Genomic DNA, 21,778 nt, shown 5'->3' on the forward strand with positions numbered 1-21,778 from the left:
AAGGGATTGTGGACAATACCATTCCCTATAGGACATATTATCTGTTTTCTGGAGTGTTTGCTTTATTCCTGGAACTTCTGTTTTATCTCCCTTGTGCTGCTGAAGCAAAAATCTGTCTGCAGCTCCTGGTTTTTGTTAACAGCCTTATCATGAGCCTTGGTTGCTGGCTGCTTATCTAAGGATTGATTGCATGGTTGTTTATTCTGTGGATAAAGGGCATTGATGGACGAGCTGCAAGTGGTACCTGCTAGGAGGTGAGAATTTCAATGGCTATTCCTCTTTCTACTAACTTTTATTATGACAAACAAGAACCAATGCCTCACAAGCACAGGGTCGTCACCTCCAACTAAACAACTGAGGATTGATGAAATATATTCATCAAGAGCCCTTGATAGGGTCCCTTTAAGTAATAGATATTCTTTGCTTGTAATTGAAGAAGCAGAATAACTTTTCACACCCCCAGCCAGCTCTGTCTCTCAGGAAGAAACTGCCCAGCTGGAGCAGGAGCCTATACAGGCTAGCCTGGAAAAAATGATGGAAGCATGCTAGCTCTGATAATCAGCAACACACTATCTTGCTAAATAGTGCCTTCTGACGCTAAAACGGTAACTGACATTTACAAACAACTTTTGTTTCTGTTCTCCAAAGTGGACTGCCTTTGGGCTTCATTTGAATTCTGTATGGTAAAACACCAACAAAGATCTACTATTACAATTAGCTGTTTGAATTTGAACACCAAAGTGCCTTTTTCTGATGAAAAGTCTGGGTTTCTTAATAGGAAAAAACACTCTTCTGATCCTTTAAAACAGGCAGTTGGGTGCGGATCCTGATGAATACTCCTTCACAGTTGTAATGAAATACTGCAGCCAAATCAAATCACACTCTATGTTGACCAACATGCTGAACGCTGGGGTTTATGTAAAAGTGTTATCAATTCCCTAAGCAGTCTGCTACATATAAATTCTCAATCAGTTGGCTTAACTGCTATTAGCTGGCTGGCTCCCAAACCGACAACCGGCAGAGTACTTCTTTTTACTCATTCTAACCTTCACCTGATGCTCTTAAAAATGAAATCTTACTTATCAAATTATCCTTATTTGGGTGTTTTGCAAGCTGTGTATTAAATCTCTTATTGATAAAAGAAATGCAAACCTTTCCTTGGCAACTATTATGATTCTAGTTTCTAAGGATTCTAGTTTCCAACTCCAAACCCATACCTGTTGGGTGTAACCATCCCACTGTGGACGTACTCCTTGTAAAGATATTGATGGAATCACTTATAAATTGAATGACTTTGAGAACCTGCTATTTAGCCCTCAAGCAACAGTTAAATCATTCATCTACACTCTTCACTTGTTCCAACTAATCCTCAAGCAACAGTTAAATCATTCATCTACACTCTTCACTTGTTCCAACTAATCAAAAAAGGCACAAACTAATCCAGAGGATTCATGGTATCTCTCATAGTTTTCCTCAGACCAGAACAACAGCGGGGTTTGTCTTCTGATTGTAGTCTTCAGGTTTCGTTCCAGGATAATTCCAAAGGATTTTATACTTTTTAAAGTGTTAATGGTGCCAGTGTCATTAATTACATTTTGGTCTCTATGGCTCTTGCAGAGTGATCATCTATCTCAGATTGTATCTTTTTATCCTATTAGCCAATTTTTGTCTAAGTCTGATTATAATAATGATATGGGTTCAATTTTAGCTAAATGTCGCCATAAATGAAATATCAGTCTGAATAATGAAACTAAAACTTTATTCAATTCCCAGAAATTAACAGAATTAAGAAATTAAGTGCAATCACTCAATTTAGGTATTTTTGATACTTTTACAAATATCATTTCATTGTTGTAACCCTTACCTTACTATATCTTGGCAAGCTAACCTGGGCATTAGAACATGTCATTCACTAAAACTGGGCTCAGAAGGATGCTTGTTTGATTGGCTGATTACTGTGACAGGGAGAAACTGAGAATTAATTACAATAAGACAATAATTATAATTTTTGGAAACAAAAGATGCAAACACAGATGGACTGTCGAAGCCCATGAAATTGAACAATGCCCTTCTTTTAAATATTTTGGCATAGTCTTTCATGCGTCTTTGTCCTACAAGCCACATCTCAATACCAAATTATTGACAGCTTGCTGCTCAGTGGGAGTCATTTTAAAATTATTCTGTTCAAATGGTGGACAGCTCATTGTCCTAGCTATTAAAGCTTTTCAGGGCAAACATAGTTTTTGTGTCAGGCTGAAATGTAGGAATTCTTGCTAAACTTGAAATAATTAAAAACAGCTCCTTAAGGAAAACCTTGGGGCTTCCCCAGGGCACTCCATTGCATTTCTGAGGCTAGAAGTTGGTCTCCACAAGAGTCCATTTGAAATTATTAGAGTACTATAGAAAACTAGATAGCATCAACAATTATTACGGTAAAATATAGTTTCCAATACTTCGGAGAAAGGAACCAATGAGCTAAATTACTGTCCCCAGTTTTGCAGTTCTAGTTGCTGTCTTCCCTAGCTTTAGGACTAAAAAAAATTCCAAAAATGGCTTTTTGAAAACAATGCCCTTCAAGATATTAGTATGGCTTGTCAATCAAAATTTTATTTGTGGTAGTGTCAGTTTAAGACTAATACATTTTTTCTCCCGCTACTTAGCTGATCTCACCAATGCCTCATTAAGAAAAGCATTTTCTAGTGCATGTCTTCAAACCATGTCATCTGAGTTCTTACCAGGCAGATTTAAAAAAAATACCTGTGGAGCAACATCTTTGCCCCTGTGGTTTCAGTCTGGTTGAAGATATTGTCCACTATACTTTAAATTGCTTTTTCTATGTGCCCATCTGCCATAAATTGCTGAACCAATTACTGGCAAATTTTTGTGACTCTAATGAGGAATGCATTAGCTTTTTATTGGCTGATGCTATCCAACTGGCAACTTTTAAAGTGACTACTTTCTTCTTTTTAGCAATTAATATGAGGAAGAAATGAGTACCTATTAATTCTGTAAGAATCCTATCCAAATAATAATGTTTTAATTGATTGCTGAATATATGTTTGTAATATGTTCGTATGAATTATTTGTAATATGTATTGTGTAATATATTTGTTTAATGATATTATGGCATGTGGCTACAAAAGTAAATAAACAACTGAATGTTTTCTGTATGCATTACCCTGCATTGTTTTCTACTGATATAATCCCCTTTTTCTGCATTGTATCTGCATTCTGTATCATATCTTGTTTCAGCTTTCTGTATTCACATTCCTATTGCATTGCTTATTAAATGTCTAATCCTATTGATTGCATCAATTTAGACTGTATAATCCACCTTGAGTGTTAATTAGAAAGGTAAACTATAACTAAATAATGAAATACTTATAGTTTCTTGCCAGAAGATATTGTATTGGCACAAAGCTGAAGCTTAACTTGCTAATAATTTTTAAAGATGGTATTTATAATAACTGTAAGAGATTTCCTGAGGTTTCTGTGTGTCTTCAAGAGGCCTTTTTAAGCTAGCTTACTCCAGTTTAGCAACAGCCTCCAGAATCCATTTAGTTCAGTGCCCAGCAGCTCAGAAAACAGGCAGTGAAGCCTTTCTGTTTTGACTGTCAATTAAAATTAAGCTAAATTGTATCATAGTGAAAAGAGAACTTGTGCAGAAGTTTGCATAGTGAAAACAACGCTGTAAGAAATGTAAGCTCCTGTTTTATCTTGCAGGTCTCAGCAGCCTCAACAGACCAACTTTTCACTGTTTCCTTCTACTAAAGGCTGGAAATTCAGAGGGGTAAGGTTTTTTCCCCAGGCAATTGTTTTGTGATTATCGTTTTTCTTCTAACACACATAATCTAATTTCCACCTACTGCAATGTAATTTGCTGTGCTAATTAAGGTAATGTTCTAAGGTAAGACAGTGTGGTGTGGTGATTAAGAGCAGGTGGATTCTAATCTGGAGAACCAGGTTTGATTCCCCACTCCTCCACTTGAGTGGCAGGGGTTTATCTGGTGAACCAGACATGTTTTTACACTCCTACATTCCTGCTGGGTGACCTTGGGTTAGTCATAGTTAATTCAGAACTCTCTCAGCCCCACCTACCTCACAAGGTGTCTGTTGTGGGGAGAGGAAGAAAACGGAGTTTGTAAGCCACCTTGAGTCTCCTTACAGGAGAGAAAGGTGGGATATAAATCCAAACTCTTCTTTGTCTAATATCTTGCAAACTCAAATCTTTCCCCCTTTAAAGATGCAACTTTAGAAACAATTGCTCAACTTAACTATGTCAGGTCCCAAGTGATGATTGTAAGTAGACCTGCATGATGCTTATTGAACTTCAAAGGCCTGGCCCAATAACAGACTTCAGTGGTGAGAGGTATAGTAAATCAAGTACAGCATTTATTTGGCTGCAGCACCAGTTTCAAGAGGCAGAAGCAAAGGACTCAAAAGGTTTTAAGTTTTATAGCTGTTTGCAGAGTCATGAAGTCAGCAGCATCATTACATTATTATTAGTGCGGTCAAGAAGACCATAATCTCACATATGAAGCCCACTTCTTGCAATGCATGTTCAAAAAGATGCACTTTATTTCCTCCCCTGGGTAGAGATTTAATATTATAATGAAGCCTAGGTCAAGCCAAGGTGTCAACCTGACACCCTGTGACACGTTGTTGATTTCAGAATGTGGAGGATGTTTTGACAAAACAATATATGATCCTCATTCTTCAAATGCATTTCAAAGCTTCCTTGGCATTGTTACAACTGGGAGGAATGTGCTGGGCAACAGAATGTCTTTCAGTTACCCAAGGTAGCCTTGAGTGAGAATATTTGTACCAGCCTCTTCTTACATCCCAGACCTGGCTTTGCAACATTGTTTGTTATGCTAAATGAGCAGGCAATTGTTTGGTTTTATGACTGTGCTCAATGTAGCCATTTGATTTTAACCAGAGCACCTAGCTGATAGAAAAGGAAAGATTGAAGAGAGAATCTAGAGATATTTAACTTAAGTGCTGTTGCATTTATTTCATATGGCTATTTTCCAATGGAGCAAAAAGAAGCGTTTTATTCTATTAGCACCACAAGGAGGAAGCCTGACACTCTAGCCAAGGACAGCTTCCTCTGGGATGCAGTACAATAAAAACAACTAGCAATAGTTTACATTCTAAAAACTACAAACTCATGCATGACTAAGATTTCCACTAACAAAATAAGTTTTTACTCTACTACATTTGTACGTATATAAGAGAGAGGATGTTCATTTATACCAGAGCATCAGAGAAATAGTTTGTGCAAAGTTCCTCTCAATGGTGGCTCAGTGGATCAGGGTCCTCCTTTGCATCGATTCTTTGCCAACTAACTTCTAAATCAAGGGAGGATGAGTGGGAAAAAGTATGGAACAGATCACTCCCACTGTACACTGTTGAACAAAGGAGGGGCAGGCTATAGTAAACCACTCCAGCTTCCAGGCCCTCATGGAATCCCTACCCCTTGCTTACAAGGCCAGGCACTGAGTTGGCTACCGGGATTTGGGATAAAGTTAACAGTACATCCCCCTGTGGGTGACAGATCCGAAAAATGAATTCCGCCCCTTCTCTTGCTCCCTGGCAGTGACGTACCACTAATGGGGACATAGGGTATCCCATATCCCCGGGTGCATGGCGTTTCATCACGTGGGGGGGCACCAGCAACCGGTGGCTGCACTGGCTTGCCAGTCGAGCTGTTCGCTGCGGCCACAGGCTGGTTCCCACCCTGCCACAGGGAGGCTGGGGAGGGCAGGAGCTGGCCTACCACCACAGCGCCCGCCCGAGCTGCCCGCTGCTGAGCCTTGCCCTCCCCTGCCCTTCCTGCTGGCTTCCATAAGTGGGGCGCGGAGGCGGCGTGGGGAGTCGGGCAGGGGGGTTGCAGGGAACTGGTCATGCCCCTGGCACCATTTAGACCCAGTACACTGAGAACCCAGGAGATGGCCTGCTGCCACAGTTCCCGTCCAAGCCGCCCTGCCCTCCCTGCCCATGAGCCTCACCTGCCCTCCCTGCTAAGTCCCATAAGTGGAGCGTGGGGGCAGCGTGGGGAGCTGGGCATGGGGAGCCCGCCATTTTGGCCTGGTAAGTCACTACTCCCTGGCCCCACATCTGCAAAGGTGGCCCTGCTGTTATTGAACATTACTGATGTTCTCACTTTTAAGGTCGAATTTATAAAAGCTTTTCATTTTATGTTGGTGCAATTTCAGTGATGTTCCTTTTCCCATTTGTTACTTGTAAACACAGGGCAGATAATTTAGACTAGAATTAAGAAAGCATCAGGTGGGTTTTGCTTCCACAGTAAAGTAGAATTTATTAAAGTGCTTTGCAGATCTAGAAGATGATTGAGTGGCCACTTTATTTTAATTGAACTTTTATCTGATGTGGTGCCTTGAATATGACATTTCTTCCCCACACCCATTCATCTGATATCTGCATTGCTGAATTACAAATTCAAGGTAAAATGGTTTCATTTACCCAAGCTTTTAGTGGTATCTAAAGCATTTCTCCTTTCTGATTATTTTAGTAAAAGTTTGATGCTGCTGTTTGCACTTATTAGTACAATTCTTGTCACTGGCTGCCTTCTACTTTGTATGGGGTCCTAAATGCTTCTACTAACTGCTGACTTTGTTTAAATGAACAGACCACTGGGATTATTGTTAACCATAATCATCAGACTGATTTTTGCTGGAACAGGAGGGCTTATATTGGCAAGCAAAGATGCCATCAAACTCATTGTATGATGTTTATGCAATAGACGATAAGAGAGTTTTCACAAACACAAGTTAATCAGTGCACCTAAGCATTATATGTAAGAACAGTGTCTAGCTTCAGCGAAATTAAATTCATTATTGTGGATCTTACTATTTAAAAGTATTTTAGTACAAAGTATTGCACAAAACACAGTTTTCCAACATACAGTTTAATCCACAGGTGTCAAACTTGTGTCCCTCCAGATGTTAAGGACTACAATTCCCCTTATCCCCTGCCAGCATGATGCTGGTAGGGGATGATGGGAACTGCAGTCCATAACATCTGGAGTGCCGCGAGTTTGACACCTGTGGTTTAATCCTTCTAAGCCCATTGACTCCCATGGACTTTGAAGGACTTAATGGTGCTTAGGATGGCACAGTTCATTTATTTGCATTAACACCAGAGGTGGGATCCAACCAGTTCTCACCACTTCTCTAGAAGTGGTTACTAATTTTTAGTGAGTGCCGAGAAGGGGTTACTAAAGCAACCTCTCTGCCCAAAGGGGACTGGAGGTGCGTGTGTGTGGCGGTGCCATTGTTTGAATCCCATCACCATCAGAACCTGTTATTAAAAAATTTTGATCCCACCACTGATTAACACCGTTGTCTGGAGTATAATGTTCATTCAGGGCAGCTATTCTGAACAGTGACAATTGACAGGAGGTAAATGTTGGAATTATTGTTTGACCAGCATGTCAATCATAATGCATGTGTTGCAGCAGGTAGCATTTTAGAAGATGTCATCGTTATGAGAATGGAATGATGTCTGCAAGAGACTGGCTTCTGCCTGCAGTTAAATTTTTAAAATATTTTACATCCAGGTTAACCACAGGCAAGCTGTCTCTTATCACCTGTGGTTATTGCTATGGCTATGTAGTACTGATTTTGAACAGTATCTTCCCAGATGGTCATTTCCATCTGTGTACAGGTTTTTTCCTCCCAAGGACCTAATTACATGTTATACTTTCCCAGACTTCTCTTTAGGTCTGGTTGATAGTTAAGATCTGGGAGTCGCATGCTTGAAAGTTAGTTCAAGTTGTACATTGGTTGAAGTTGCATTGGGATTCCTACTGTGCTATTTTCCCTACAATTCTCAACCTGAAATAGTCCCAGAGAGTTGCTGTTGGCTCCATTTGAAAGATTTACCTGCAATACAAGTGCTCTTTATTAGTACATGTCAAGATATCTATTTATATATCTCCTAGGACTGTGTGTGTTTTCTGCTGTTTTGATTATGGCGTGCTTGTATTTTATTATTTTCTTTTAATAAAATCTGTTAATCTTTTACACAAGTTCTCCTGTGGATTTCTTGCAAAAGCACATTTTCATAAACATAGACTACCAAGATTCCAAGCTTGCTCACCTCTTGTTAAGTGGGGTCTGCCCTTCACTAATTCCCCCCCCCTCTGAAAGGAGATCCCATCATTTTTAGTAACATCTGGGCCTATGATAGTGTATTCCCTTTCAAATACTGCAGCAGGAAACCATCCAACTGTTATGGTGCTAGATGCAGCCTCCAAACCCTTGTATCACCCACAGGCAGACCTGTGCAATCAGCCACCTGTCCAAATGGCCCATGCCTTGGCAAGGAGCCCCTCCAATTGAACACAAGGTGATATGGGAATCCCCTGCAGATGTGCACAGAATGCGCACTCCCAAAAACCTTGAGGTAGACTCAGAGGGTGGATGCTCCCAGGCTGTTTCTCTCCTGCTAAATAAAGTAACTGTGAATGTGGCAACAATGTCTTGGTATTTCTGTGACAGCAGAGCGGCAGCTGGGAGGGTGAAAAGGGTGAGGACTTAAGATTGGCAGAGAACTGTGAACATTTAAGGATGTAAAGATAAGAGCCAGCACTTTGAATTGCGCTCAGAAACAAATGGGTAGCTGCTGCAGATCTTTCAGCACTGTCTTGATACGAATCCGTGACAATAACTTGGTTGCAGCATTTTGAACCATCATAGTAACTGTTATGAAAACCCTGCATCCCACTGGTTGGGAAGAACCACTGCTCTAAGCAAGCATGTTTTAAACCAAAAATCTTAGTCACGAGCACCTATTACAACTCGGCAAACATTGTACAGGTGAACTGTTAAGAAAAAAAGAAGCCTAGTAAAAATGTTACAAATGTTTGTGATGAATTTTTGTAAACTGAAAAAAGGAAATTGCAGACTTTTGGGGACTGTTTCAGGTTTCTTCAACCCCAGCCCAGTTTCACTTAACTGAATCTAATCATTTAACTGGAGTTGAAATGCAAACAAATACAAATACAAATACAAAACCTTTAATGGCATATAAAGAGTGGTAAAATACAAATTATGTTAAAACCAATTGACTAAAATTTACACAAAGGTTTCACTCTTGATCCAAGTGCCTTTGTTAAAAACCTGGCAACTGATTCTGTAGTGTGGGGATGTTGGTCACTAAGCAAGTATGAAACTATTTCCTTGTCTGATCTCACTGAAAATTTCTTCAAGATGGCCTCGAGAAAAAGCAACCGATAGATTGCCAAATCTTTACAATGAAGGAGCACGTGTTCAGTTGTGTCGGGTAGGCCCGCTGCACAGGAACAAGTCCTGTTCTCCTGTGGGATGCCATGATATCTGCCTCTTGTTTGGGCAGTCGGTAGCACATTAAGCCGAGCAAGCATAAAATATCTACGGAGATGTGGATTGATTAAATTACTCATATATTTAGCCATAAAACCCGGCAATGGTGGTGAAATGCCATAAAATGTGGGAGAACAAGTTCTGCAGGCTCCAGCTGTGAGAAGCTGCCCTTCAGTGTCAAGAGTACGTTGTTTCAAAACTCCGAAAGCCTGTCTTTCATCCTTCAATAGGAGTTGGTCAAAAGATACACCTATGTTGTTTATTTGATTGATAATTTTGGTGTGCCAGGTGGAGTGGAAGTGGTCGCTTAACAGGAGATATGTCAGACTGCCCGGGAGGGCTCTAAAATGAAGGCGAAGCCGGTATTTAAACAAAGAAAGCCAAACCCGGGAAAAAATCGTCTTGGCTCCGGTTTCTAAACAAATAACTTGATACGTGACTGAGTTTGGAAGACCCAATAAACGACGAAAAAACAAAGATTGAACACTCTCTAATTTCTCAGCAGTTTTTGCTCCCCAGATTGGAGCTCCGTAAAGTAATTGTGGCAGTAGTTTTAACTGAAAAACTTCCATTGCGGCAGGAAAAAATTGACCGCCTCTGGTGTGAAAAAATCTGGATATTGCCAACACTTTGGTTTTACTTGTATTGAGAGTCTGGTGGATATGAGAGGTCCAGGTTAAGGAATGGTGGAAGGTGATTCCTAAATATCTGTATGAATGGACCTGTTCAATCAATGTACCGTTTATTTTCCACGTTCTGAGTTTTTTTGAATTCGAAAAGATCAGCACTTTGGATTTGTTATAATTAATTGACAGGGCACTGTTTGTGCAGTATGTCGCAAAGGCTTGAAGTAGTCTTTGCAGGCCCACCTTGGACTGAGACAGTAACACAGTGTCGTCTGCATAGAGAAGTGCACATGTGGGTCTTTGTCCCAAAATGGGTGTGTGACTTTCAGTCTGAGATAAATGAGGAGCAAGGTCGTTTAAATAAAGATTGAACAGGAGAGGAGCAAGAATACAACCCTGCTTGACTCCCTTGTTAGAAACTATAGGTGAAGTCAGGCGGCCAGCACAATCACAACGAACTTGACAGGTAGTTGAGGAATACAACTGGCGAATAAGAAACAGTAATCTCTGGTCTATTCCCAACACTGTCAATTTTTCCCACAGCTGATTCCTGGGGATAGAGTCAAATGCGCATTTCAAATCTAGGAAAGCCGCAAGGAGTTTCCCACCCTTGGGGTGGCAGTATTTCTCCGCCAAATGATTTAAAACCAGACAATGGTCAAGGGTGGATTTACCTGTGTCATATCCTATCTGTTCCGGGCCTAGCACTGAAGAGGACCAGGCAGTGAGACGTATCATAAGGTACCTTGCGTAAAGCTTACTAGCCACTGAAAGCAAGCTTATCTGGCGATAGTTAGATGGATTTGATGGATCGCCTTTTTTATATAGAGGTACAATGATAGCTTCAGTCCAATACTTAGGGATACAGCCACTGTTATTAATTTTGGTAAACAGGGTAGCCAAAATAGGGGCCCAGAACTCTGGGAATCTTCTAAAGAGTTCAGGTGGCAGGCCATCAGGGCCTGGCGCTTTCCCTTGTTTTAGGTTAGATATAAGGGTGACCACCTCGTCGCAGCTGACAGGAGGCCATTCTGGTAAATGCTTTGCTGCTCCAGTTGCACATGGAATATCCAAAAGTTCTGGATTGCAGAAAATGGCTGTAAAATGTGTCCTCCATGCTTCCACTGAAATCTGAGAACTGATGGCTGTATAGGGCTCGCCGGCACTTGAATTAATTATGCGCCAAAAGCTTTTGCTGTCTCTGGGGTTAAAGGCTTGATGGAGATTGTTCCAAATCTTTGCAAAATGTAATTTCTTTTTGGTCTTTAAAAGATCATGATAGGACTTTCTAACTGCGAGGTACTCTTTTGATAGCGACACTTTTCCTCTAAGTTCACAATGATGAAATAACTTCCGGAGTTGGGACTTGCTGCTCATACATTCTCCGTCAAACTAGGTGGAAGGATTCACTGAATGTGAAAATTTATGATGTGACTGATTACTGGAACCCTGAATGGTTAGATAGGAAACCAGTTCATTATAGATTTGACAAACCTCCTCTGCTGTCCTTGCAGCAGTTAACTGTTGAAGAAAGTTAGCCATCCGATCATCAGAAATAGAATGAGCGACGTTTAGTTCAGTTTCTTGCGTCCAGCGAAGCCGGGCATAACAGGAAGACCCTTCTTCCTGAGCTGATTTGCTTCGAAGGGATTTGTTTATTAGTCTAAGAAGAAGGGGAGAGTGCTCGCTTTCCGTTCGAGCCATAATTGCAAAGTGATCAATGTGGTTTGTTAGTTCAGGCGATATTATTACATAATCAATCACACTCACCCCATGTGCAGATCTAAACGTGAACTTTCCAGGGTAATCAAAGGGAGGAAGACCATTTAAAATTACCCTATTTGCTGATAGGCAAAGGTCTATCAAATGGGGAGCTGCTTGATTTATGGTGTGATCGCTGGACAACCTGCATTGAGATATGGTGTCAGATTGAATTTCATCCAAATTTAAGCCACATCTTTGACTTAGGGCTGAATCATTTTCTCCGATCCTGGTGTTTAGATCACCAACAATGATGACAGGTGTCAGAGGATGTTCTTGCTCAAGCGAAAGTATGTATTGATGGAATCGTGACCAGTTCTCTACAAGAATGCTTGCCTCTTCTGCGGGTGGCAAATAAACATTTACTAGTAAAAATTTCAGATTGAGCTGCGAAATCAATAGGGCTTGGGCCAAAGGCGGGCACGAGTTTAGTGCTACTGCATTGATTTCTGCGTTGAGAGAGACTAGGATACAAGTACCTGCTCTCATCCTCCCTCTGGCTTTTAACCTGAATGCTGGAATTGAGAAGGAGGCATAACCTGCAAGATGAATATCGCTACTGGTCCAAGTCTCTTGTAATGAGATAATATTAAAACTGGCTAGAAATTTCATTAAATCAGAATCACCTATGTGGCGGCACCACCCTGATATGTTCCAGGAAAGTATCGATAGTGCAGGACATTTCTGGCATCAGGCTGTACCGTCCAGTGGTGTGATCTGTGACTGAGAGTACTGTACACATCCATTAGATGAAATTCTGTTAACAATAGAGTTCAAGTCTGGGTGTGTGACTGATATGGGTACTCTGGAAATTGTTCCGGTGTTTTGCGAAGTTGAGCCGTTATTCGGGATGATGTCATAGTGGTGGACTTGAGCTGTTGATTTAATGAAGTTCCTTTGACCAAGTGCAGGTGCAGAGGAGGCTGAAATATCAACTAGATCTTCTTGAAGGCCAATAGAAAGATCACGAAATCCCTCTGTGTTCTTTCCTTCGTTGATCGTGGATTCGTGTTCGATTGGGGGGCCTTGGAACTAATACATATTAGGGTCTCATCTGTTCCATTGTGAGTTATAGTGTCCGAGGTGGTACCAGGACTAGAATCGATAGAACATAGTTGCAATTCTTCCAGTTCAGCTGCCCAAGATTTTCCTCCTAAGCTACGGAAGTCTCTGTAATTGAGTACTCTTTCTGAACGCAGATCAATATCTATTTCTTGATTCAGTGGTTTTAAAGGGCTTTTGAGATTTTCTCTGTTAATGGTTTGGTTTTGTATCGGCTGTTGATGGATGGAGAGATCTAGAAGTTGTGAGTGAGGAGCTGGGTCTATCTGGAGTTGTTTAATAATTTCCGCCACCTGCTTAGTTGGAGGGATTTCATTGATGACTCGCCATCCCCTCAATAAGAGTCTTTAGACAATTCCATTCTGTCAGGATGGAGTTAATCTCATTCGTTCTTTCAGTATTTCTGTTGAGAGTCTCTGGTAGAATACAGGATGAGAAAGTCAAGGGTTCCTTAAGAGAGATTACTTTATTAAATGACTTCTTGTTGCTAGAGATGTCCACCAGTTTATTGATTTTGGTGTTGTAAAAAACCCTGTTTACCCAGATGTCATAGCTTTTAGCAAAGAAAGCTTTGTGCTTGAGTAGATAGGAAGGGGTGTCAGGGGACTCAAAGCTTAGTACCAATCTTGTATATTTATTTCGATATGGAAGTCTTTTAAAGGATTTCAGGTGGGTCTTCTTTGGTTGACAGTTGAGGAGTTTACTGAGGGATATACATATCCTGTGAAAGGTTGACCACCGACCATTGTTAAGAGCAGAGTCCCCTATATCAACCGACACTTGGTGGTGCTGCAGCACAACTGAATCTAATCATTTATCTAGTGTTGCCAGCTCTGAGCTAGGCAATTTCTGGAGATTGGAAGGGTTGGAGGCTGGGAAGGCTGAGGTTGAGGGAGCAAAGAGACTCCAGTGGGGTGTAATGGAATCCACCCTCCAAATCAGCTATTTTCTACAGGCCAGGGGGATAAATCTCTGTAGCCGGAGATCAGTTAAAATTCCAGGCGATCCCCAGGAGGTTGGGAACCCTGCCCTTTCCTCATGATGCTGTTGGCATATTGAAGAAAAAAGACAGTGAAAATGTGCAGGGATTAAAGGGTGAAGCACTATCTTGTCCTCCCCATGATTCCTGTATCTGAATCAGTGCCGTGTAAACTTGGAATATTAAAGTTAAATGAACTTTATCATACCTATTTTGGGTCTACAAACACCAAATCAACCAGCAAAATTTTTTGCATGAAGCATCACAGCAACTGGACCATAAATAATACAGCTGGCTGGAATAATCTGTTTTGCTCAGGCAGTTTTTAAAATGTCTAACACTTTGTTTGAAAATAGTTGTCCTCAAAGATTAAATCGGAAAGGCTGTGTTTTTAGTGACTGAATGTACACCCTTTTGTATTAAGTCCTGTAGTCCACAATGAGTCATGCTTTGTTGTTTTCCTTTTTACTGCACTGGAGTCTGCTCAGGGGATGCAATCTGCATGAGCATTGTTTCTAAAGGGGTTTCCTGTTAGTGTACAGCTGTGTCTGTTCTATCGTCTAATGAACTAGGAGCAACAAGCTTTGGCAAGTTGAAACGTGATCTCTGTAGTAGTTTACAGACCATAATCAAACACAGTAGCTCCCCAGTGATTCATTTTATGGACTTCAGTTATAAGTGTTGATTAAATAATTTTCAAATCCTGAGAAGTTTGCAGAGCATAAATATAGATTAAAATCTGAACACTATTTAGGAACAGAGAAGAGTTTCCAGTTACAACTGAATCTTAATATTCAAGTTTATATAATGCCCAACTTTTCTAAAATCTATAAAGTCATTGTGATTAAAGGGTATTTAATTCATTGTAAAACTACCTCTAACATTGTTTCATATAGAAAAGAGGCTATTTTTTTCCTGAATACATATATATTGTGTGTATTTAGATATGTATCTCAGGGTTCTCTTTTTCAAGGAGAGAACATAAGTGTTTTGAATATAAGTAAAATAAGTTAACATGAGCAGAGGGGGAGGGGAAGGCCAAGGAAGCTGAGGAGGGCCCAGGAACCCCACTGAAGAATCAGAGTTACACTATGCTTTTTTGTGTCATAAGTCTGCTTATTTCTTTCTTTCACATTTTTATCCTGCCCAATTCCCCACAGGGCTCAGGGAGGCATGCAATCAAAATTAATACAGCAAACAATAAAACATGAAACAAATTAAATATACCAGCTAAGTCCCAAATCACAGATCCCACAACTACAAAAACTAAAATACAATGAACTAACATGGAGTCTGCTCCACCTACAGCATAACCCTCCCCAAACGGGCTCACAATGGGCGGCGCCCTTCGGAACTCCTATTGTAGCTGCCACTCCCCACCCCCTGCAGGTGTTTCCAGTGGTGTGGGTGGGAAAGGACTCTCACTCCTTCCCATGGGCAGCAGACAGCAGCTCACTAAGTCGATTCTGCTTGACTGACTGGCTGGCAAACCAACAGGGAGGCTCTGTCCCAGGCAGGGCTGAACAAGCTGCTGCCAGAATGAGGTGTGTTTGTGTGTGTGTTTGTGTGTGTGCGCTCCTGGGCTGAAATCTGTTGAAAGGGACTACAGTTGGCTCTGCCTCCAGGAACGCCCCAGGACTCCCTCCCCACCCAGCATGTGATTTTGCACGTGGTGGATGCCATTGCAGGTCAGACCTCTGGATTTGGGTGTTACAGAATGGTGCAGTTCCCCATCGACCACGTATTCAACTACCCCACTGGCAAGGTGGGCATCCACGTCAGCATGACGCTGCACTGATTCCAATGGATCCGCCTCCTCCCAGATTGGGCTCTTAATATGGTTATTTACGGGTGGTACAGCGGCAGTATGAGTTGTGAGCAGAATCTCACTTCAACCTGTGTCTCTGCTTGACAAAATGGGCGCTCTAAGAAAGTCCACATAGAACTACTTCATGGAGTTCTGGTATGGATAACTTAGAATATGTATGTTAAACATTCTGATCACTAACACACTGTACAAATACTAATTAATATTTTCAGTCTGTATCTGTATAAAGAAACCTGCATTTTATGAAACAAGAGAAAGTCTGGATTGTATAAGGGTAATCATGGCGTTATTCTAAAAAAATAAAGGAAGTCCTTTGTGCAAGCACTGGGTTATTACTGATCCATGTGGTGATGTCACATCACAATGTTTAGTAGGCAGACCATATTTATGGGGTGGTTTGCCATTGCCTTCCTCAGTCTTCTACACTTTACCCCCAGCAAGCTGGGTACACATTTTACTGAACTCGGAAGGATAGAAGGCTGAGCCAACCTTGAGCTGGCTACCTGATTGAACTCAGATTAAACTTGGGTCATGAGCAGAGCTTTGACTGCAGTGCTTCAGGTTACTATTCCGACCTACGGGGAATTATTCTAGTGGTTTAAAATTAAACTTAAAAAAATACAGTCCATCGTTTAATATCAGACTTGAGCTTTCTTACACAAGGAAGGTGGAAAATGCAAGACAAGTAGTGTATTTCTAGCATGCTCCTGACCTACACTTCTGATGTTCATTGGATGCTGCTAAGACCTCTTTGGCTAGACAGCTGTGTCATCTTAGGTGTGGTTGTTGTTAAAAGAAAAATATTCCTGTTGTAAAACTGTCACTTCCTTGCTGTTCTGCATGCAAAAGATAATTAAAATTTACAATCAGCATACAAAAGATAAATTGAGTTGTTACCCACCCTGTGAAACAAAATGTCATGCTGTTACATTACAAATTTCCCATTGTTAATTATAGACTGGGACAGGGTGTTTCTGTTCGGTCCTGTTGCCAGTTCTTTGTTCAGCAACAGATGAACTTGACCTCTGTTCAGTTTCACTCACACTGTAAAATGGAATGACGTTTGGTTGATGCCTTCTTTCCTTGCTTACAGTTTGGGGGGTACTGGATGACCAGATCATTATGTGATTTAGGATTATGCCGCATACAAAGGTTAACTATATCTTGCCTCAATGGAAGATAGAAACTCAATGTTAAATTAAATCTGCATTCACTTTTTGGACCTCTGTGTAGTTGAATGCTCAACTGTGGTCCTAGTGCCTACCAAGTTCTGTCCCCACCCCCTGCTCTCTAGTCTCCGATAGCATTTTAAAATTTTAAGTGCCGCTTTTGTCAAAACCTTTATTCTGTGCACTATTAAGCTTGCTACTTTGACAAAATAGCATTTTTAGTGCATCCATAGACTATCTGCAGCACTTGCCCTTTTCTTATAATTGTGCCTCTGCTGAAAGGCAACTCAAATATAGGTGTAATTTATCACTGTCACATTTATTAAAATAGGCAGAATGTTAAAAGAACTGGAGAAATATTATGGTAATTTACTTCTTTTTTCATGAGGAATGGGTACATATTAGAATTTTTTTAAAAAAATCTAAAACACACCACATCAATGTTTCCTTGGGCATTAGCCTTCTCACAAGTAACTGTTTCTCATGGAAAATGTATTAATGGTGGTCGATTCCGCACAGCATAATTATAACAGGTTACATTCAGTATTTAAAAATTCGAGTCTGTTTTATCCTGGTTTCTCCCTTTGCATGGGTGCCCGTTTCCATGAAGAACTCGAGTTAAGACTGGGAGGAAATACTCCGATTTCTTACTCATGAGCCTGTTTTTTTTTGTTTTTACAATGCAGATGCAGCATGCATGCTCGAACATCCCCAGTGTGCTGAATGCTGATTGGCTCCCCCCCCCCCCGGGCAATGCTTCTGATTGGCAGATCAGCAGCAACTACAGGAAAACCAAGCAGCACTATGTCCCATCCACATTTAAAGGTGTGCAAGAAACCACAGCACGAGACACTCACCCCACCCATATACCAAATAACATTTGACTGGTCTTTGGGGCTGTCACGGGGTGAGAGCATCCTGCCAGGCAGGTGCTTCCCTGCCCTGTGATGCTGGGCTGTCCGAACTGTGGCTTAGCTAGTGGCGCTTGGCGAGAGTGAGCGGGAACAGGGAGAGCGCTTATGCTTTCCCACATGGGCTTGCTTGCCTGGCTTCTGGAAAAACTTCCCGGTCCTTCCCCAGGATCCCGTTGGGAATGTGAGTCCGGAGCTGGAGCGGGGATGGGCTCTCTGGGCTGTTGCTTGGCTAGCGAGCAGTACGTGGTGAGAGCAAGTGGGAATGGGGCGAGTGTTCATGTTTTCTCACATGGGCTCGCTTGCTTGGCTCATGTAAGAGATGTCAAAGGGCAGGGAACGTTTTGGAAAAGGCAGGCTACAACTCAGCAGAAATGAAACTGACATGATGTAAGGTGGGGAGATAAGGTGGAAAAATAAATCGGTTTTGCTCCTGGGCATTCACACAGAAACAGATTCAATGCGGGATTTTGGGAAAAGATCGACATTTCAGTGGTTTTTGAAAAACCCAAGATGAGGGAAATATCACGGCACAAAACTGCTTTGGGATCGGGAACCATGTGAACTTTTTGGCCAAACCAGGATATTTCCCTTGCTCAGCTCAAGATATTTGGACCGTGCAGAATCGGCCAGAGAATTACTCAAATATGTGTCTCAGCTCAGGTATGAATGCAATCCTGTAGAATATGCATTTGGAGCTAGTGTACACTTCCATACATCTGGCTTACTTATACAAATAACTGCTTATGTAAATTGTCTAATTAAGGCAGAGTAGTTATATAGCAGGCAAAGATTGCTCCAGGGCCAGCTGATGAAATTATTGCAAGGTGGACTACCTGCAGTTTCATTTGGGCCATCAGGCCTTGCATTTCTTTACTGCAGTGTTTGCATTTTGCATACATGCTTGCCTTACCTATAGGTAGAGGAACTGCATTAAAATATTCCCCAACTGGGTCTTTTTTACAGACCGCTGCCATTATGGTTTTTTCCTCTAGGGAGAGAATAACATAATAAACCTCAAATTATACACACAAAGATCCCGAGTCTTGTAGAGTATTCTGCTCAAAAGGTTTCACTTTTTACTTCTTGCCCCTCCCTCGACATGCTTAGCTCCTTGAGCAAATCTATTCCACTCCAAACAATCTTCTATTCATTGAATTTAGCACTTAAGAGGTAAGGGGTTGAATCCATATACATAGACTTGCAAAGAAACAATGAGATCAAGATCTTTTTCTCAACTCTGTATATATATTTTATAAAAAGTTTACTGTGAAGAAGAGGCATATTATCTCTGGACGCACAAATACATCGTTTTGAGAACTGTGATTGTATCTTCTAGATAGAAAAATTGCCCAAAATAATCTTACAGAAACCTCTGGAAGAGCATGACATTGTGAATGGATTAATGGAATTCATTTGTCAAAAAAAAAATGCAAACATCGCTTGAATGTACAGCCTCATGCTAATTAATTAAAAACGAACCCTTATTTCATGATGAATAATCTTTGGATTATAATTTATCTTAAGCAAAAAACCCTTTAGATAGATTGTTCCTCAAAAAGCATTTTGTTTTTTAAAAATTCAATTTAAATTATAAAAAATTGATTTAAATTATAAAAAATTGATTTAAATTTTTAAAAATCAGATTTTTTGAATTAAAAAATTATTAATAGCTATGATTCATACTGTAGGTTCATTATGGAATTATGTGATGGAGACATTTGATTTCTGATAATGTGAAGGAGGATTTCCTTCAGGGGTAGGCCATTCCTCAGCAAGCATGCCAAACATGGGATGCCAGTCCACTTGTAAAACAGCGCTCAGGGCCAGCCCCAGGTGCCTCATTCATTTCCCTCACCCCACAGCTACGGCCAAATTTTGCTGTGCCAAAATTTTAACAGGTGGACATTGCTCTTCTTTCTGGCACTCAGTCCTGAGCTACTTTGGCTACAATCCTAAGAACACTGTCATGGGAGTAAGCTCATTTAATAAAATGAGACTTAATTTAAACCAATCTGTTTATGATGGCTTTCTTTATTACTTCCTTAGGAAGTATTTTTTAAAAAATAGTTCCCCTTGTCTATGTGTTCAGTTTTTGTTGAAACATAGACCGACCCTTCCCACGCAGGAATCCTAAGTGTGGTAGGAATTAACTCTCCGTGTATATCAGTTCTTGTTTAAAATACACCCCCTACCCCCTGATTGAAGATTCTAAGAAATGTGGAAAAACTAACCCTCACTAAGGCCCCTTATGCATATGCAGAATGATACACTTTCAATCCACGTTCACAATTGTTTGCAAGTGGATTTTCCCACTCCACACAGTAAAATCCAGCTGCAAAGTGAATTGAAAGTCTATTATTCTGCATGTGCGGGAGGGGCTTAACACTGTCACACCTCTGTGCTTACTCATGAGAAAGTTAATTGCTCTTACAAAGTAGGGGTACTTTCTTTTATGTGTTTGAAATTTGGCAGGCAGGAGTTGGATTGAGGGAAAATTCCTGAGAATTCACTTCCAACTGAATGGGGAGGGGGCTTTTTGTAACCAGGAATACATTCCTCAGTGAAAGCATTGATAGGGTTGTTTTTAATGGTCTGTTTTTATGTATTTATTTACTGGCTTGTCTTGTTATACTGACTTCTTTTATTGACTTGATTCATTTTGGTTTAATTAGAGTCTCCTCTAGCTGATCTGGAGAGGTCGTATAGGCATACAACTTTCTTAAATAAATAGATAAATAATAGAATGAAGAACATTAACACATGTTTGATGATTCCCTGCTTCCATTTTCACTTAACCAAGTGGCACCTCCTCCTCCTCCTCCTCTGTTTCTGTATGCCCTCCTGCCCCAGATGTTAAAATGTGTATAGATGTATTCTGACCCAGCCTAGGGTGTTGAGGAACTGAAAATGCTCTTGTTGGTATATGTTTGAATATGGCACACAAGAGTCTTATATGAATTTATAACACATAAACTTTTATGTCATGGTGAAATGGTCAAGTCCGACTGCCAGGGTGGTTTCAGGTTAAACCTGGCAGGTGACAAGGCAACAGGAATTAGGGAAATTTTCTCACAAGCATGTAATTGTTTTGTTCTACCAACAGGTGTTTATAATTATTGAGAGAGATCAATTGGCAGTTACTTCTAAGATACAGGCATTAGCTTATTGGCACCATTTCGAAAACCTGTGGAGGTAGGAACATACACACAGATTCCAATTTTCCTTCTATAACACTTGATAGGGATCATCCCTTCCCCTTTCTAGGAGCTATTTACCTTCAGGGAAGGACTTCTAATTTGTGGCCCAAGTGGTGAAGGGGCGAAGGGATGGGTGTGCCCATGCATCACAGCAAAACAATGAAAGCAACACACAACCTTGTGGAATGAAAATGGCCACAACTTAATTGGTACAGCAGCTGACAGAGCCTTGGCACAGCATAGGTCAGTGGATCCTTGCAAAAATCGACTTACTTTTTGGTTGATATACTCCACCCTACCCCAGTCCACTTGCTGGGTAGGAGAAAATTCCATAGGATGGCAGATTGCAGGTTTCCTCTGCCACTTGAAGGGGCTTTCTCCACTGACAGAGTTGAACTGGTTTCTACCTAGGTTCTCCTCAGTGAATCCCCACTGCCACCGAGCTCAACATTGTTTTGTCTCAGTCCCCCCCCCCCTCAGAACTGCGACATCCTTGTCGCAGTTATGAACTACACTTTTCTGCCGGAACAAGGTCGATACCGCTTTGAAGCTTCGAAGTGGGGAAGCATCAAAACGACACCTCATCCGTTCAACCAACCACGAGCCACTTTTGTGGCATGCGCAGAACGGGAGAGTTGTGGCAGGCAGAAAGCGCATGTAACTGTAAACTGTAAAAAAAAAAAGAACGCTCCCGTTTCCCACCGTAACACAAGCGCCAATCATGATCGAGGAGCGAAACAGGCACCAAGATGATCCCGCCCACTTAGCTTGGTTCCAGGGGGCCAACTCAGTTGCTGTGGGGACAGGCTGGAATCGCCCTCCACTGAAGGGAACCAAGTCGACCTTAGTTCCCTTCTGTAGCGGGGAAAGCAAC

General features: G+C 41.2%; 1 protein-coding gene across 5 annotated transcripts in view; it reads left to right on the plus strand.

Annotated features, from left to right (window-relative positions):
- The window catches only part of ARHGEF3 (Rho guanine nucleotide exchange factor 3), a 135,152-nt gene that overhangs the window by 22,305 nt on the left and 91,069 nt on the right, over positions 1-21,778 (plus strand). For 4 of the 5 annotated variants that reach the window (XM_048490308.1, XM_048490312.1, XM_048490310.1 and 1 more), the window contains one exon: positions 3,724-3,790. In XM_048490308.1, coding sequence (XP_048346265.1) covers positions 3,724-3,790 — 67 coding nt within the window. Of the gene's footprint in view, positions 1-142; positions 255-3,723; positions 3,791-21,778 lie in introns of those variants that run through there. The other variant, XM_048490313.1, reaches the window with a different exon arrangement.

This window comes from Sphaerodactylus townsendi, linkage group LG03 (genome assembly GCF_021028975.2).
Source record: "Sphaerodactylus townsendi isolate TG3544 linkage group LG03, MPM_Stown_v2.3, whole genome shotgun sequence".
Taxonomy (NCBI): Eukaryota; Metazoa; Chordata; class Lepidosauria; order Squamata; family Sphaerodactylidae; genus Sphaerodactylus; species Sphaerodactylus townsendi.